The sequence below is a fragment of the Phalacrocorax carbo genome, chromosome 6, assembly GCF_963921805.1.
Source record: "Phalacrocorax carbo chromosome 6, bPhaCar2.1, whole genome shotgun sequence".
Taxonomy (NCBI): domain Eukaryota; kingdom Metazoa; phylum Chordata; class Aves; order Suliformes; family Phalacrocoracidae; genus Phalacrocorax; species Phalacrocorax carbo.
In genome coordinates, this window is record NC_087518.1 from 44,534,778 (window position 1) to 44,550,384 (window position 15,607).

At 39.8% G+C, this 15,607-nt stretch overlaps 1 protein-coding gene across 16 annotated transcripts in view; it reads left to right on the forward strand.

Annotated features, from left to right (window-relative positions):
- The window catches only part of DAB1 (DAB adaptor protein 1), a 477,466-nt gene that overhangs the window by 423,117 nt on the left and 38,742 nt on the right, over positions 1 to 15,607 (forward strand). For all 16 annotated transcript variants that reach the window (XM_064455005.1, XM_064455003.1, XM_064455002.1 and 13 more), the window contains 2 exons: positions 14,157 to 14,288; positions 14,774 to 14,893. In XM_064455005.1, the coding sequence (XP_064311075.1) occupies positions 14,157 to 14,288; positions 14,774 to 14,893 (252 nt within the window). The remainder of the gene's footprint in view (positions 1 to 14,156; positions 14,289 to 14,773; positions 14,894 to 15,607) is intronic.

Below are 15,607 nucleotides of genomic sequence, written 5' to 3' on the forward strand. Positions count from 1 at the left end.
CTGGGATGAGGACAGCACATCTAGTGGCTTGTAGATGCAGCCCATGAATCATTCTTCTGCTCCTCTGTCGTTTTTGTTGTGGCCTTGCAGATGTGTGGCTTGGGGAATGGTGGTACAGGTCAAATCAACCATGCCTTCTACCATGTCAGCATCTCAGAGATGTTCTACGGGGCTTCTGGCCCTAAGCTTTCAATGGTTGGAATTAAAGTATAAACTCTCTGGGATTACCTTTTAATTCAGAGGGGTTTTTTAAATCAGAATTGTCTCTTTATAGGAACTTTTTGTAAGAAGTGTTGGGTCTTGGACCATGCTGAGGACTTCTAAGGACTGCAGTGATAAAAATATTACATAATAACAACAATGAGCATACTGACGAACAGCAAAGTAAAATTTTGCATGTACATTTAAAAATGGTGATACCTGTGGCCTTCCTTAATTGTTATGGGAATTGTATCCCTTGTCTGCAGCTTCTGCCTGCGAAAGATTCTTCTGGCCATCTGGGAGTCTTGCCCTGTTCCTTGGCAGCTTCCCGCCTTTCTCCTTGTAAATATGAATAGTAGGACATGGCATTTACTGTTCTACATGCAATAAATATATCTAATTAGAATATGGCAGAGTAGGGCACTTAAAAACCCTGCAATTTACCCTTATAAGGTATTTATAGTCTTCTGGTACTTCAGAAGGGAAAAAATAACACATTTCATAAATAGCATTAGACAGTTATCAAAATGTAAATGTCAGAAGAACCTACTTCCATAATTACATCCCTTATTGACCATTGTAATTCATTTCTTACTGGCCTTCCAAACTGCGCCCTAGACAGTTTGGATGGATCAGAGTGCTCCACTGGGATTTTTAATAGCCACAAGCTCATAGAGATACATTTTATAGATGCCCGGTTTGCTGTATGAAGATTGTGAAAGCCTTATGTATTATGACAGCTTTGTCACTGTGAAAAAAGATCCTGAAAGGCAAAACTTGGATGTGATTTTGGCCATTGTGAAGTCTGAGTGTTTTGGGATCAGGAGCTTTGGTTTGAACCTTACATCTTTCCTCCTAACACTTGCTACGCAGAGGAAGACTGAAATTTCTATCCTTCCTCTCATCTGGAAAGGCTCTCATCTACAGCTGAGTTCAACCTTCTTGTAGTGATGATCTGCAGGAACTGCCTTGTAATATTTCTGACACTAATTGGCATGAAGATAAAATAAAGCTACTCCAGACATTTTACCCAAACTGAAATAATTTGTGGGAATTTGTTGGAGTTGTATTTTTCAGTGTGAAAAGGGTAAAAATTGGATTGCTTTCAAAAAGGCAGAAAATAAGATTTTATTACTTTAGTGGTATTCTCATTTGGCCGTATGTGGCCTCCCGTTGTTTAAGCCAAGCATTCCAGGATGGATTTAAGAAAGGGAGGTACTGCCAAATGAATTGTGTGTTATGGTTTGGGGAACCTCACTATACATATTCCAAATCGCCACGTGGCCTCCATTGCATGACAGTGGTATATAGATAGCGGTATCTGTCTGTAGAGATGTTGCAGTAAGAGTTACTATGTAAATGCTTCTGATACTGTTTAGCTTTAATGTTTGGTATGCTTACGCAGAATTTGCGGTGACTTTTACTAAAAACTTGAATATCAATTTTTGGTTATAAAAATGTTTGTTGTTATGGATCCTGTTCTATAGTGAAGCTGCACTGCATCCCTCCGGTGAGGTATTGTCCCACAGCAGAAAACTCGGAAGTATAGAGTTATATTGGGGGTTTTTGCCTATAATCAATACCCTTTTGTGATTCAGATAAATAAATTAGGACGTGAAAGCCACATTGTAGTCCCACTGACTCCAGCTGTGATTTTGCCTTAGGTAAGAGCACCCAAAATACAGAGTTGCTTGGGGCAGGGGAGCTGTTTGCAAGTACTGATATTTTTAAGCCAAGTTAATGCATTAACTAGGAAAATGAAAGAAAAAAAAACACTAGAAAAAAAATTCAGGCCCATTTTCAGCAGGCACAGAATTATAATGGCTGGATTTCAAACTGCTCAGGAAAGGATTTAGCAAGAGTAATACTGACATAATAATAGCGCAGGTGGCTGAGATGCACTGAAACCTCCCTGGAGAGCGGTGGGGGACCTTCAGCGGGTGCCGTAACAGAAAGTTACGTCCCGCTTTGAAATCTGCTGTTGCTTCCTTTTGGAGATGGCTGGGACGCATTACGCCCCAGGTGTGCTGGTGATTTTCCTTCCTATTTAGTGCATTTTATCTGGTAGGCTGCTCTGCAATTTTCTGTTTGCCCTGGTAATAGCAGTACTAGCAATGATGCTTCTGAATTCCTGTGCTAACTTGTAGGCTGTTTAACCTCTCCTATTGCTGGGGTCACATGCAAGGGAGACAGATGACCTTCCCTGTCAGCGTAATGGGAGAGGGAAACTATGGGAAGGTTTACTTTCAGAGTTACCTGCAGTTTGCAAGATGATAGCAATAGATCTCTATTGGCATTAAAATCAGTGGATGATGTTCTGCCCTCAGGACATCAGTTTGTGTTTGCAGGGAAGTCAGCAAGAGCTTTGTTCAGTCTGAGAGTCCAGGGGTACCAGTAAATGCCTTTCTTCCACTTAGTGTATGTAATAAGTGGTCCTGTGGAAGGAGAAGAGGAGAAAAGGCAGTGGTTTTCACTGGGTGCTCTTATTTGTCACCAGTTACCAAACACAAATACCTGATTTTATCCCAGTTTTGCAGCTGAATAAGTAATACATGTCAGATACCAGTAGATCTTTGCTTAATATATAAGTAACTGTTCATAAAAGTTGTCTTCCTAAATGAGATAATTGTACTCATAACCTTTCTGGTTTATGCATTGCATGCGCAGCATGCAGGCAACCATGTGTTGCAGAGCCCAAGGGCTTGAACACCATCTCCTGGTGTGCTGCCCAGCACTTGGTGGTAACCATGGAATTGCAGCAGTGCCTACCATGTCTCTAAATTGTAGCACTCCTCTAGAAAAAGCAGCATTTAATGGTCTCTAGCTATCTCTACTGTTAATACTTTTTAATCCTTTGTGGTTCCCGTCCTAATTCTGCATCATTGTACCCCAGTGAAGGGAGCAGCAACATTCCTGCAGACTTTAAAGGAGCATTATGAAATAGGTGAGGCAGAGCACTAATTAATTAATTTGAAGAGAACAATCTGAGGCCGGCAAATGAGAACCCTGGGTATCTGAAAATATTGCATATGGCTCTTGAGTATTTTTTTAACTTTTTAGGTAGTCAAAATATGGATCTGAATCCAATTTTTTGTTTGTGTCCTTGCTTTTAAAAGGCTGAGTTGGTTTGTAGTCGGTTTTAGAGCCTCATGGGATCTGTGGTTAGACAAACGTGCTCCTACTAATGATACACGGATTTGGAAGTATTTTAAAGTGTAAAGCATGTGAGAGTGTAACCTGTACATGCATACAGCTTAGTGCTGAGATTGAAGTAATGAGGAAGTTCAGTTTTGATTAAAAGAGAAGGCATGCTGTGCACAGGAGTTGTAAAGGGTGGGGGAGAACTAAAAGAGTAAGTAGTAGAAAACAAGCCAGTATCCAGGCATCAAAGCTATGAAAGGCTCTACTGCATGCATTTAAGTAAAAGTTGAGGGCAGCACTGCCTGACAGCTTTTCTGAATGGCAGACCCTTTTACCCACTGTGGCACCCACTGCCAGGACAGAAAAGCAAGGAAGGAAGAGAAAAAAGCAAGTGTAGTCGAACTGTGCTCTCTGCTGGGCCACGTCTGTGTGCAGACTGTTTAATCAAAGTTTGCTTTTGGAGATTTCCATTAGCAAGAGGAGACTAAAACCAAACATTCGGCCTGCTTTACATGAAAATGAGCAGGGAAGAAACAACTCTGGGTATTAAAATGTGCAAATGAGAGCTTTAGAGCTCCCTTTTGGAAGGTGCCAGGGCAGAACTTACAAATATTCTCCATTGCCTGAGCTGAAATGTAAAACCGTTGTCATACAATGTGCCAAGCACCTACTGAGTGACTGAGTGTGACCCCAGAAATTCCTACCTCCGGGTAATGCGGGGGAGGGGAAACCCAAAATGGAGCCAAAATTACCTGTGAGGTCTTAGTTCTTTTTTTAGAGTCTCTTTGAGATTTGCCTTTTACATTTTATTTTACTCGTATTTTAGAGCTCAGGTACTGCACACACTGGTTGTGTTGCTACGGATGCTTTATATCCTAGGTTAAGTGTCCATTGTGGGACCTGAACAAATGAAGGAGTGGCACATTTATGGGATTATCTGAAGTGTGTTTATACATGCAACTGTAACTCAAAGAAAATGGTTTCCTCTCTCTTTCTGTATGAAAACTGAAAATAAAATGGCATGAAGTGCCAGCATGGTATTTATGACCAAGATAGGTAGTTAATGATGCTGTCTCTGAATTGTAAAGCTCATTGCTCCAGAGTCGTCTTTTGCTAACCTGCAGATACACTGCATCCATCAGCAGCCTTCAGGCCCCTTCAGCACGGGTGTTGTTATAATGCTCTTTGATTGTACACCTCCAGTTATGGAATAGTCTAAGATCTTGAAATATTGATAGAGGTTGTTCCTTAGTCTTTTCAAAAAGAGTTGGCCATTGCCTTGAAGGCCAGAATATCCAGCAGCTCAGACATCTCTGCTGGGAACCAGGAGGATTTTTCATGATAATGTATTTCAGAAAAAGTAGTAGAGAATGGTGACCCCAGGATGAAAGGCTTACCTGTTTATGGTATAGAAAAGGCAAATTCAAGTGTTTCTCATATGCAAAGTGATGCCAGTGGTAGGGGACATTCTAGGGTCTCTCCTTTACTTGTATTTTTATATGCTGGCCAGTAGAAAATTAAGCCATTAGAGATGAAGAGTTGAGCTGAGTGGATTTTGTCCAGTTCTGTACTGTGCCACTGGAAACCAATCTATTGTTGTGGAACACAGGTAGGATTTCTTGCTTGTATGCTTTGGTTTATTTCTGATTATGAAATACTTTTGTATTTGAAAGATACAAAACATTGTGTCGTGTGAACTTCTCAGGTTTTTTTGCTTTTATTTTCAGTTGGCTCATGAATATGACATACTGGTTATACACAGTTTGTGAGTTCATAGAGTTTTTATCTATTCTTGTTCTCCTCTGTACACATGCTTTCTCTCGGCCCCCTTTGAAGTCTTATTAAATTGGTATGAGTATCTGGAGGACAGATAGATTAGATATAAAAGAAATCCCTCTTGTACTTTTTCCCCTTTTCCAGAGAAGTTTGTAACATTATGGAAGTAGATACATGGTTAAAGAAAGTTGGTGTTTGATGACTATCCAGTGCAACTTAAGTTTCAGTATTGCCAGTATCAGTGAGATTTTTGTGATCTTTGCAAGCTCTGCTTTATAGGGTTTGCATGACAAATCAAGACAGTCAGAGGCTGGTTTTCACTGATGAGCTTTTCAAATCAGAGGCTACAATAAGAGGGTGAGTCATGATGGTTACCGAATCTGAAGCAGTTAAGATCTTGAGACAGGGAAAGCCAAAAAATTTCCTCCAAAGCTCCTAGGAGTTGTATGAAGGAAATTTTTCTGCTGTTCATGTAAATCAAAAGCATTTCGGGAAGGTGAGGAATGTTGGTGTAAAGGAACAAAAGGACCTTGTAAAAGTAAAGGCTTCTCAAAAGACATTCACAGGCTGTAAATATGAACAGATTGAAAATATGGAGAGGTTAAGTGATACTATAACAAACTGATTGTCTCCTTACTGAATATTGTGCTCCCTCGAATTCAAGATTTAGTCAATAAGAGTCTTACAAACTTCCGAGTATATCAGGAAAAAATATAAAGCATGGTCAGAGATGCTACACTTAGGCTATATGCAAGCATTGGCTTTGAGGGTCCAGGCATACAGGGCAATATTGGCATATTTATGGCTATTTTGATCTACTGACCATTTTGCAGGAGGTGATGAAGTGGGGGACTAAAGGAGAGTACACTCAGACAGATGTGTTACAGCCCTGGAAACCCAGCAGTGGCCAATGGGCAGCTGCTATCCCAAAGAATAAAATAATATCCTCATAGGCAAGTATTGTTTCATGTATACCACATTGAAATAGTGAAATGGCAAGGTAAAACAATGTATTGTGGTCTTTAGGTGGCCCCCTACAGTTGCAGTGTAGGGCTATATTGCATTACTGAGCTGATTATGGCCTAGCAGGGCCATTGACTTTGGTATGAAGGATCAGGTTTGCTGCTTCTTGGTACTGCTGTGCAAATCCTTCTTTGTTTTAACCATCCTGATAAAACAATGACTGTGACTGCTGCAGAAACAATAAGAAAATAGTATGAAACTCATGGGAGGTCCAGCATCACGGTTTTAGTGTAGCATATTTGTTTTTCCAAAGCTCTATGAAAATGTTTCCTTGCCCTTTAGGATTTTCTTTGTCCTGAAACAATATTTGCAAGTACATATTTAAAATATAACTTGGGATTAATAGTAATTGGACAAGGGTTTTAGATTTAGCTAGCTACTCTCACTCCTGGTGCAATAAAAAATTGAAAACCCATTGAGGTGAAGATATGAAATAGGCCATGTGTGCATTCTAGTTTTGTTTTGTTCCTTTCCAAATTCATATATCTAATAAATGGATCTTCTGCATGAGCAACTTAGCATTTGCTTCCTAAGACAATGAACAATAACTAAATTCATATCTGGTCTTTGTCAGACATTATTACAAATTATGAGAGCCAGACAGAAGTTTATTACCTTAGTGGTGCGCTCTTTCACAAATTAGGTTCTTGGAACATCCAGCTAGCTCAATATTGTAGATCCATTCATCACAATTAGACTGCTGCGCTGGCAAAGGTACGTCCTGCTAACTTAATTGACTCCCAGTGTATGCAGGGGGTCTTGGGTGAGAACAACTGCAGGCCAGTCGAGAGCACCACTGCATGTGCCTATCACAGGAAGCACAAACAAGGACACTTGCATTTGCTCTTAAGGATTTGCTGCTCTTGCTCCCCAGGTAAGGTACAGGCAGTAGCAGGATACTTTTTTCATTAAGCAAAGGAAGTAGTAAGGATTAACTCAGATTTTAGCTGAGGCTGAAGTACACTTTTAAGCTGTCTTTCTGAGTCCAACCAAACCAGCTCCTACCTGGGGTACTTGTGCTAAGTGCTTGCCTTTATGGGGGATGGATTGAGGTGTACAGATTGAGCTTAGTCTAGCAGTTCCCTTGAAGACGTGCTTATCTTTACACATACAATTATGCTCACTGACTTTCCTCCTTCCTGACTCAGCTGCACGTTGCTGTGTAAGCTTGGGAAGTCACATAATCTGTTTTTTTTGCTTCAGTCTCCTCAGTTACAGGAAGACAATGGCTCTTAAGAGTTTATTATAATAATAATAATTATTAATATTATTATTATTGTTATTGTTATTAAGAGGAAATAAATTTGCACATCTTTTGGATGCTGTGCTGTGTCACAGCCAGACTGCTGACGCCCTGGAGGGACTGTGTCTGTGATAACTGGGGCTAAATCCATCTTGTTTCTTTTCATCAGCACCATTTTATGTGCCCCTTTGTGATACATAGACGAAGCCTTGATCTGCGTATAATCTGGAAGTTGCTTTTTGTGCCAAGTGATTTTATTGCAAAGCTTGTGCACTGAAACGCTATTTAGAAGTTGGCACTGGGAAAAGTCTTTCTTTAGGTTATTGTCTGCAAAATCAGTGTGTAGAGAAGAAGCACAGGGATTAGACAGATTTATTTTCTTCTCATTGTGAAGTCATGCTCAGAGGCTGCTGTCTGAGAAGTCTGTTCAGGCATGGAGGACACTCCAGAGGTTATGTTTTCCTTTTGTGCTCCTATTCTTGGTTTTTTTGCAGACAGAAAGTCCTTAACCTATTGCGCAGCCCAAACTCCATGAGTGGCTTTGGGTCAAAAGGATTCAGGGCTGGATCATTCATTTTGACTGTGTGGTATGTAGCATGTGTTCAGTCTCCTTCAGTGGAAGGGTTCAGTTCTCGCTCTGCGGTAGTATGTTCAGTTTGTACTCTTTTGTGATCAAAACTGATCATCTTAGCCAGTGCCCAGAAATGCCTCCCAATACTGAAACCGTCATAAACACAAGAGGTTTCTAGTGGGTTTTGCTTTTCAGGTATTCATATGTGACATCTATTTTTGAAAGCTGAATTGAAATGATGCTTTGTTCCAAGACTGCTTGCTGTTCTAGTAGGACTTCACTATTTTGATAATCTGCTAAGCTTAAACTTTGCTGCTGTCTTCCTTTTCTAGATCAAACTAAATACATTTTTCCACATGTTGTAGTAAATGTTTGTATAACAGATTTTTTGATCTATCAAGTATTTACCCACACCGATCACTACCACGTTAAAGCCAAATTACTGTGATCTGTCAGATATTGTTTATTCTTCTGTCCTCTCCCTATGGACATGCAACTGGAATACTCATCACAGTAGGAAAGGACTGTCAGAATCAAAATATGTTTCCTATTTGCCTTCTCTTTAGACACATAGTTTCTAAAGCTGTTTCTCTCACGAGTGCTATTTTTCCTCCTTTCCTCAAATGTCCCCGTTTGTGTTATATGGCCTGGGTAGACTGCTCCCCTCTTGCCTTTCTGATCAATTGGAGCAAAATCCAAACCATTTTTTGTATTCAACTTTGGGAAATGGGCCAAAATAATAGAAAAGAAAAAGGATGATGAGAAGCATCTGCGCAGTGGACGCAGAGGAGACTGCAGCAGTAACACCATGACTTGTAGCAGCCTGTCACTAATTGAGAAAGCAGCAGCAGTGATAAATCCACAAGGTGTGTTGCAAAGCCTTATCAGGTTGGATTTAGCTGCCTCTGACAGCAACCTGCAAGTTCTGTCTCTTCATTTATGCTTCAGCCACACCCACAACACCAGTGAAATGTTTTTATACTGTGCTGAATGCTCAGGAACCACCAGGGAGGCAGGGGAAAGGCTGTGGGTGAATGGTGGGGGGGGAGCTCTGTTACCAGCCCTGCTCTCAGTCGCCCCGTGCTGTGTCCAGCAGTAATTCTCAGGGAGTCTGGAGTCATCAGTAACTGTAACTCTGAAACACACCAAGTTGGCTCCCCTTTGCTATTTCACATTAAACTGACAATTTTTGCAGTGGTTAGGGGAAGGATTGTTGTGTTCCCCCATCTGCTTGTTCCCTGCACATCTCAGTAGGCGGATGCCTTGCCACCCCATCTGCCACCCGAAGGCCAAGCTCCAGAAAACAACATGGGAAAGTTTGTGGTGCAAATATGATTTAGTGATTCATTTTCCATTTCATTGACAATTAAGATTGGTGACTTTTTTCCCCAAACTGTCTACACGGTCCCGTTGAAATGGGGCTGTCTCTAGGGTGAGAGGAAGTTGAAAGATTCACAACCGCCTAACAGGTATCCATGCGCTTTTAATGGGTACCAGGGAAAAAAACATTCCAGCAAGGTCTGATGAGATGTTTTTTCGGATGTCTGTGTGTCTCTTTCTTTTTTTTTTTTTCTCCTTTCTTTTTTGTTGTCTACACACAAGGGGACTGCTCTCCATGCTCAGTCCATGCCTGAAAGCTATAAATCATGTCTGGGATTTGACTCTGCACCTGTAGAGAGTTTTTCATGTCTGGTCCTTAAGCATGTTATTTGAAATGTGGGGTGTTTACGATGGAGATGAGCAGCTCCAGACCACTCTGTTAAGTGCTTTTTAACAAAATGGCAGAGAAACATTGCAGCACAAGCATAGGCGATTAGAGAAATGCTTGTGACCAGTTGTTGTCCCCAAGATCCATGCAAATCTCAGCTAAAACAACGGGGAACTGTAAGGAAATGGCCATGAAGAACATTTGACAAAGTGCCATAGTATGCACGTCTTGAGCATCATTAAGGAACACAGCAGCCTCCTAGGTGTAGTGGAGGAGCTGGCTACACATCTGTGCCGCTCTGCTCTTTCTTGCAACAATGAGATAAAATTCGTCTCAGAACCACTCACCTGTTTTACTATTCATTGTTTTCACTTAATGCGTTGCAGTAAATAATGGTCAATGTATTATTACACTTCTGGCTCTCTAAGCTTGTCGTTAAGGCGTTGCCATAATTTTCCACATTAGGTTCATTTTCTATGATTTGTTCAATAGTCTTTCTAAATATACAGGGCCTGATTTCCTAATGTGCTGTTGAGAGATCACAGTATGAGTTGGAGTATGGGGCACTTGCATGTAGACAGCAGTGTGACTGAAACTATAGTTAACAAAGTTATTTTATTATTAATCCATTAAGGATTTTGCAGTTTGGTGGGTAACTTTGATGTTTGGGGAGGTTTAAGTGACACGCAAAATCTCTTATTGCTTATTCAAATGTGATAGAAGTGAATAGACAGGAATAGAAATACAGAGGATGTTTGGGCCACGTCTGTCACCCACATCTCAGTATCGATAGCGTGGAAATTAGGACAGCAGAGCTGTCAGTTGATACCACCTATCTGAAAACAGGCTCACCATTTAGTTATTCAATGTGAAAGGCTGCGCAACTTAAATCCCTGTGAAACTTGTCCATATAGATATAATATTGTGTGGTACATGCTTTCTGCTTTCAGTGGGGCAGCTTTTATAGGAGGCTTTGCAGCTTGCAGGATATTTTTTGTTGTGACTCTTAACACTGTGCCCCAGGCTCCACTAAATAGACAACCTCATTAAAAGAGAAATAGCGATAGTAAAGCAGTGACTTTCTCATGCCATCTAACTCACATATTTGACATGATTGCTGGACCCTCCAAGTACTTAATTGATTGACTTAATTGATTTAGTGGCACTGGAGGCTACAGCATGGAAATAAAGGGGCAAGATGAGGATAAGGGGTGAAAAAATTTATGATAGGTGCCAAGCAGCCTGAGGGAAATTAGAAATGCTACAGATCTCAGAGGCAGCTAAATCAATTCAATGTGATGTACAGGGAGCAACCTGGGGGAAGATGAGAAGCAGGGGATAGAATGGAGAAAAGGAGAGAAAATAATGGTTAGTGGGAGAGACCGGTGTAAACTTAAGGGGAAGAAGAGGGAAGAGAGCAGTCTTGGTGGAAGTGGGTATTTTGGACTTAAGTTTAACGGCAGGAAAAAACTTCCTAGTGTATGAATAAAATATAATAATGACATCATGTTTAGCATAAATATCTCTAAGGCATCTCATGATTGTCTTAGTTACCCAGTTTGAGACTTCATTTGTGCTTGCATTTAAAATCCTCAACGTTTGCATCAGTGACTAAAGTCACAAGAGACCTAAAATAATTTGGAGGCTATGTACAGTGGATTTTTTTAACAACTGATGCTTAAATGTTAAATTACTTTCTAAGCCACACAATATTTAATTGACTGTATTGAACCATAATACAAATTAAGACTTCCCTATAATTTGTTCTGTCGTACTGCAGCCCTCCAAAAGAATTTGATACCTCGCTTACGAATTGGTAAATGGCTTGTAGCAGCACTCAGCAAAGATACAGTAAAAACATCAAATAGTGTGTGATGGAATCCATCAGCATGGGCATACAGGGGTGTCACAAACACCCCTGAGTTATCAAATAATTCTTTTATGTGCTTCTGATCCACTAGAGACAGGATTAAGTGATGGTAAAACCATTTTTAAAAAAAAGAGGCTGGGGAGAAAGAGGGGCAGATCAGCTTTTGAGTATTAACTGTTGAGCACTGAGCAGTAGTTTTGCTATAAGCAATTTTGTGTGGCTTCTGTTTCTTTTCCTTTCAGGACTGTTCATATCAAGTATTGAGAGGCTGGCTACATGTGAGCAGTTAAAAACTGAAGGAGAAAGATGATATTTTTATTGGTTGGTGTCATTTTACGGAGCAGATTAATTATGTGAATGCATCAGACACAAATCTAATCAAAACATGCAAAGTGCCTGTATTTATCTGGGTTGTAAGTCTCTGTTGGGTGGCTGGATGAGATGGTGTTTCTCGTCATCCTGTCCCTTTGCTGTCCTTTACTCTAGTGCATATGTCTCTGCTGTGAAGGACTCTGCGGGCTACTAGGCAGGCTGCATCCTTACAACAAAGATTTACAGAAAAGATGCAGTTGTGATCTTGCATTTTATGGTGGTAAATCTCTACTGACTGCAACAGGAGTCTCACTCCTGTTTTACAATGAGCAAAGAATCAGGCACTCGTTAACTAGTATTTGGAATGAAGTATTGGAATATGTAGAAAGGACACATAAGATGAATTGAGGGCTGTGAAGGCACAGATTCAAGGGAGTGTTTACATTTGACTTCAGATGTGTGTATGCAACATGACATTTCGTGTGTACATTCCAACTCAGTATCCCTCAAACAATTTAAAAACTCTTCCTAAACGCTCCATATAGTAAAATATGTGAAAGGATAATGTTGCAGTCACCTTTACTTGATTTGTACATCTATTGATACAGTATGTAAAATATCATAACCATTATAAATATAATGATTTTCGAACGGTTAATGAGGGTTTCCAAATAAATTGGAGTGTCTCCATCTGCTGTCTTACACTGTGGGTGATACTTTTCCGTGGTAGAATGATCTTCAAATTTAATTCCATGAGGAAGGAATCTGATCACAGTTTAATTTCAGTGCAAAACACTGTCTCGCAATCAATAAAGCAATGTCAAAGAACTTTGATTTAATAGAAGCCAGAGATAACGTTCCCTGTCATATGCAGAATAGAGAGATAGGAACATTTCATTTCATTGTAACAGATAGCATGCAACTTGGTTTTCAGAAAAACCTAATAAATCAATATCCCTGTATTATCTGAGTAAGAACCCATCATTAATTTTAAATGCTTAACATGTTGGGAGAGTCTAAAGCGCACCTTCAGATTAGCCGCGTTCAGCCCAAAGTCAATGGCAGCACTTCCATTTTCCTACGAGCAAGCAATCTTGTTCTCGGGAAGTTCGGAGTCATTTACTGCAAAATGAAAATGAAAAATGTCCAGTCTTTTGTTTTATATGTACTCGTCTGTCTCTTGCGTGCTGCCTCTCCTTTTAAATTTCAGTCCGTGTTCTACAGAAGTCTCATCACTTGTCACTGCCCTGCACGTGCTCAGCCTTTTCCCTTCTACACACACACATCCCCTCCAGTTTTGAATTTTGAAATGTGTTTTTAAACTCTAAAAATAACTAGTTGTTTAGAGATTGCCTGGATACCATGCTGATTTTCAAAATGTGCTTTTCTCAAAACCAGCAGGAATCTAGACCTCAGAAGAATTCTTTGTGAGGGTTTGCCTGCTCTCAGAAATAGCGTTATCCCTAGATGGTATACGAGCAGTTCAATATATCAGAGGGTAGAAATTTGAACTAATAGATCGTTTTAGATAAACTTTTCAAGGACATTATTTTAAGTAGAAATACATAAATATTATTGTGGTAATAAAATACTGCTTAGGCCAAAGCAAAAAAAGGTGCTGGTACTCCAAGACATGCTTATAGGAGTCTCAGATTCATGCCCTGGCTCTGGGGAGAGTTTCACTCATACAGTTAAAACAAAATTGAGTGTTTTTATTATTACTATCAACCGAAGTGGGATTTTAAATAAAATGTGAAGTTTTACATTAGGCATTGATTTCAAGTTGGATAATTGTATTTCCATTAATTTTCTGGGAAAAATAAATTTTTGGAGTCCTGTTATGCTTTAAGTGAAGTATTGCTTGCTGGCTGATGCCGAGTGTTGCAGAGATAAAGCAAGTCTGGTGCTGAGTCTCGGAGAGACTGGGTATCTTCGTTCTAGCTCCAGCCCGTGCAGATCAGTCTGTCCTCAGAGTCACCCTGTGTGAAGCTACCGGTAGCTGCTGCTGCTTCTTTTATATACCTACAAATAGTGCTTCTGTACCTAGGATGCCGTGTAGATGGTAACCAGGTAACATGATTTTCTACTGAATCATATCTCACCAAAAGATACCAAGAAAAATATTCAATTGGAGATTTTAAACAAAGAACAGGCTTAAAGAATTCAGATATTAATTGATTTTGATGTTTGTTTTAATTCCATAGGTCTATTGAGATCCAGGTAAAGCACTGATGAAAGGGAAATGATACAGCTTTTTAATAGAACATTTTGATGGATATGTCTTACTGTGGTGTTTGTTTTTTTTTAATAGCTACTACAGCACCACCATGCAGTTCATGAAATTTCATACATTGCAAAGGATATCACAGACCATCGAGCATTTGGATATGTATGTGGAAAGGAGGGAAATCACAGATTTGTGGCAATAAAAACAGCCCAGGCAGTAAGTATCAGATCACTGTCATTTTCTACAGCATAACTCAATAGAAAAGCCATGTTCAAAAGAAGCTGTTCAAGAGGTCTGTCTTGTATTGTGTATGATTGTGCTAGATATGTCACAAGTCTCTGCTTAGATGTTCTTAAATAGCAAATTAATGAAACCAGTTTGGGAAAAAGGGAAAGTATTTCACTATTTCAGATTTTTCATAATGTAATTTTTTTATAATTAGTTACTGTTTTCCTTTCTAAATAAACTAGACTGGATACAGATACGTTTGGTTATATTGCTATACTCATCTAAATAGAAAGTAATAGATAGCAAATAGCTAGTTTGCATATAGTCTACCATATGTACGCTAAGGTAGAAATTAATTCTGCATGAAGTTCTCTCCAGTTGTGGAGATGCTATAACTGCTCTGTCAGCAGGATGGGATGAGAGGAATATATTTTCCCATATAGAACCCCTCCTTTCTGTTTTTGCTTCCATAGGCTGAACCTGTAATTCTGGATTTGCGAGACCTGTTTCAGCTCATCTATGAACTGAAACAAAGGGAAGAAATGGAAAAAAAGGCACAGAAGGACAAGCAGTGTGAACAAGCGGTATACCAGGTACACGCACAAGCTTAGACTACTGCCAAGAAAAGTATGGTTTGAAGTGTCCCCCAAAAGTTGCTCCAAAGAGGCACAGAGCATCCTCAGCATTTCTTAACAGCAGTAGGTTTGAACAGGGCTAGCTTCAAATGGACAAATATGAGCCTAACAGCCATCGTGAGCTCAGAATTAGGATTAAACAGTGATGAAAGCCATCACTTGGGGTATGATGAACATGTTTAGCAACTGGAAATGGTCTGTTCATTCCCCGCGTAGTGTTTCTTCTAATTCAGAAGGAAAACTTTAATGAAGGTCAGTGTGTTGTAAGTCAGGCTTTTAACAGTGTCTAATACTTCAGCGAAGATTCAGTATGCTTCTCAGTGTGTGTCTTTGAATCAAATCAAGTAAGGTACAGATTGTTAAACTTGGATGAAACTTGAATAAAGTTACTTTGAACAATAATGTGACTTTATCTGTATACTAAAGAAAGAACACTATATACTTACCTGCCCATTTTGCTTATTTCTTTGCTGTCCTTTAATTTCTGAATCCAGTTCTTTTATCTCTACTGTTTATGTTCTTTGCTTTTACTGCCTGTCCTCTTACTTTGCTGTAGACAATTTTGGAAGAAGATGTAGAAGATCCTGTATACCAGGTAATTTCTGAAGCTGTGTGGCCTTGGAGTTTCAGAAATAACTAGATACATGTTATCTTCAAACACAGCCGAAAATT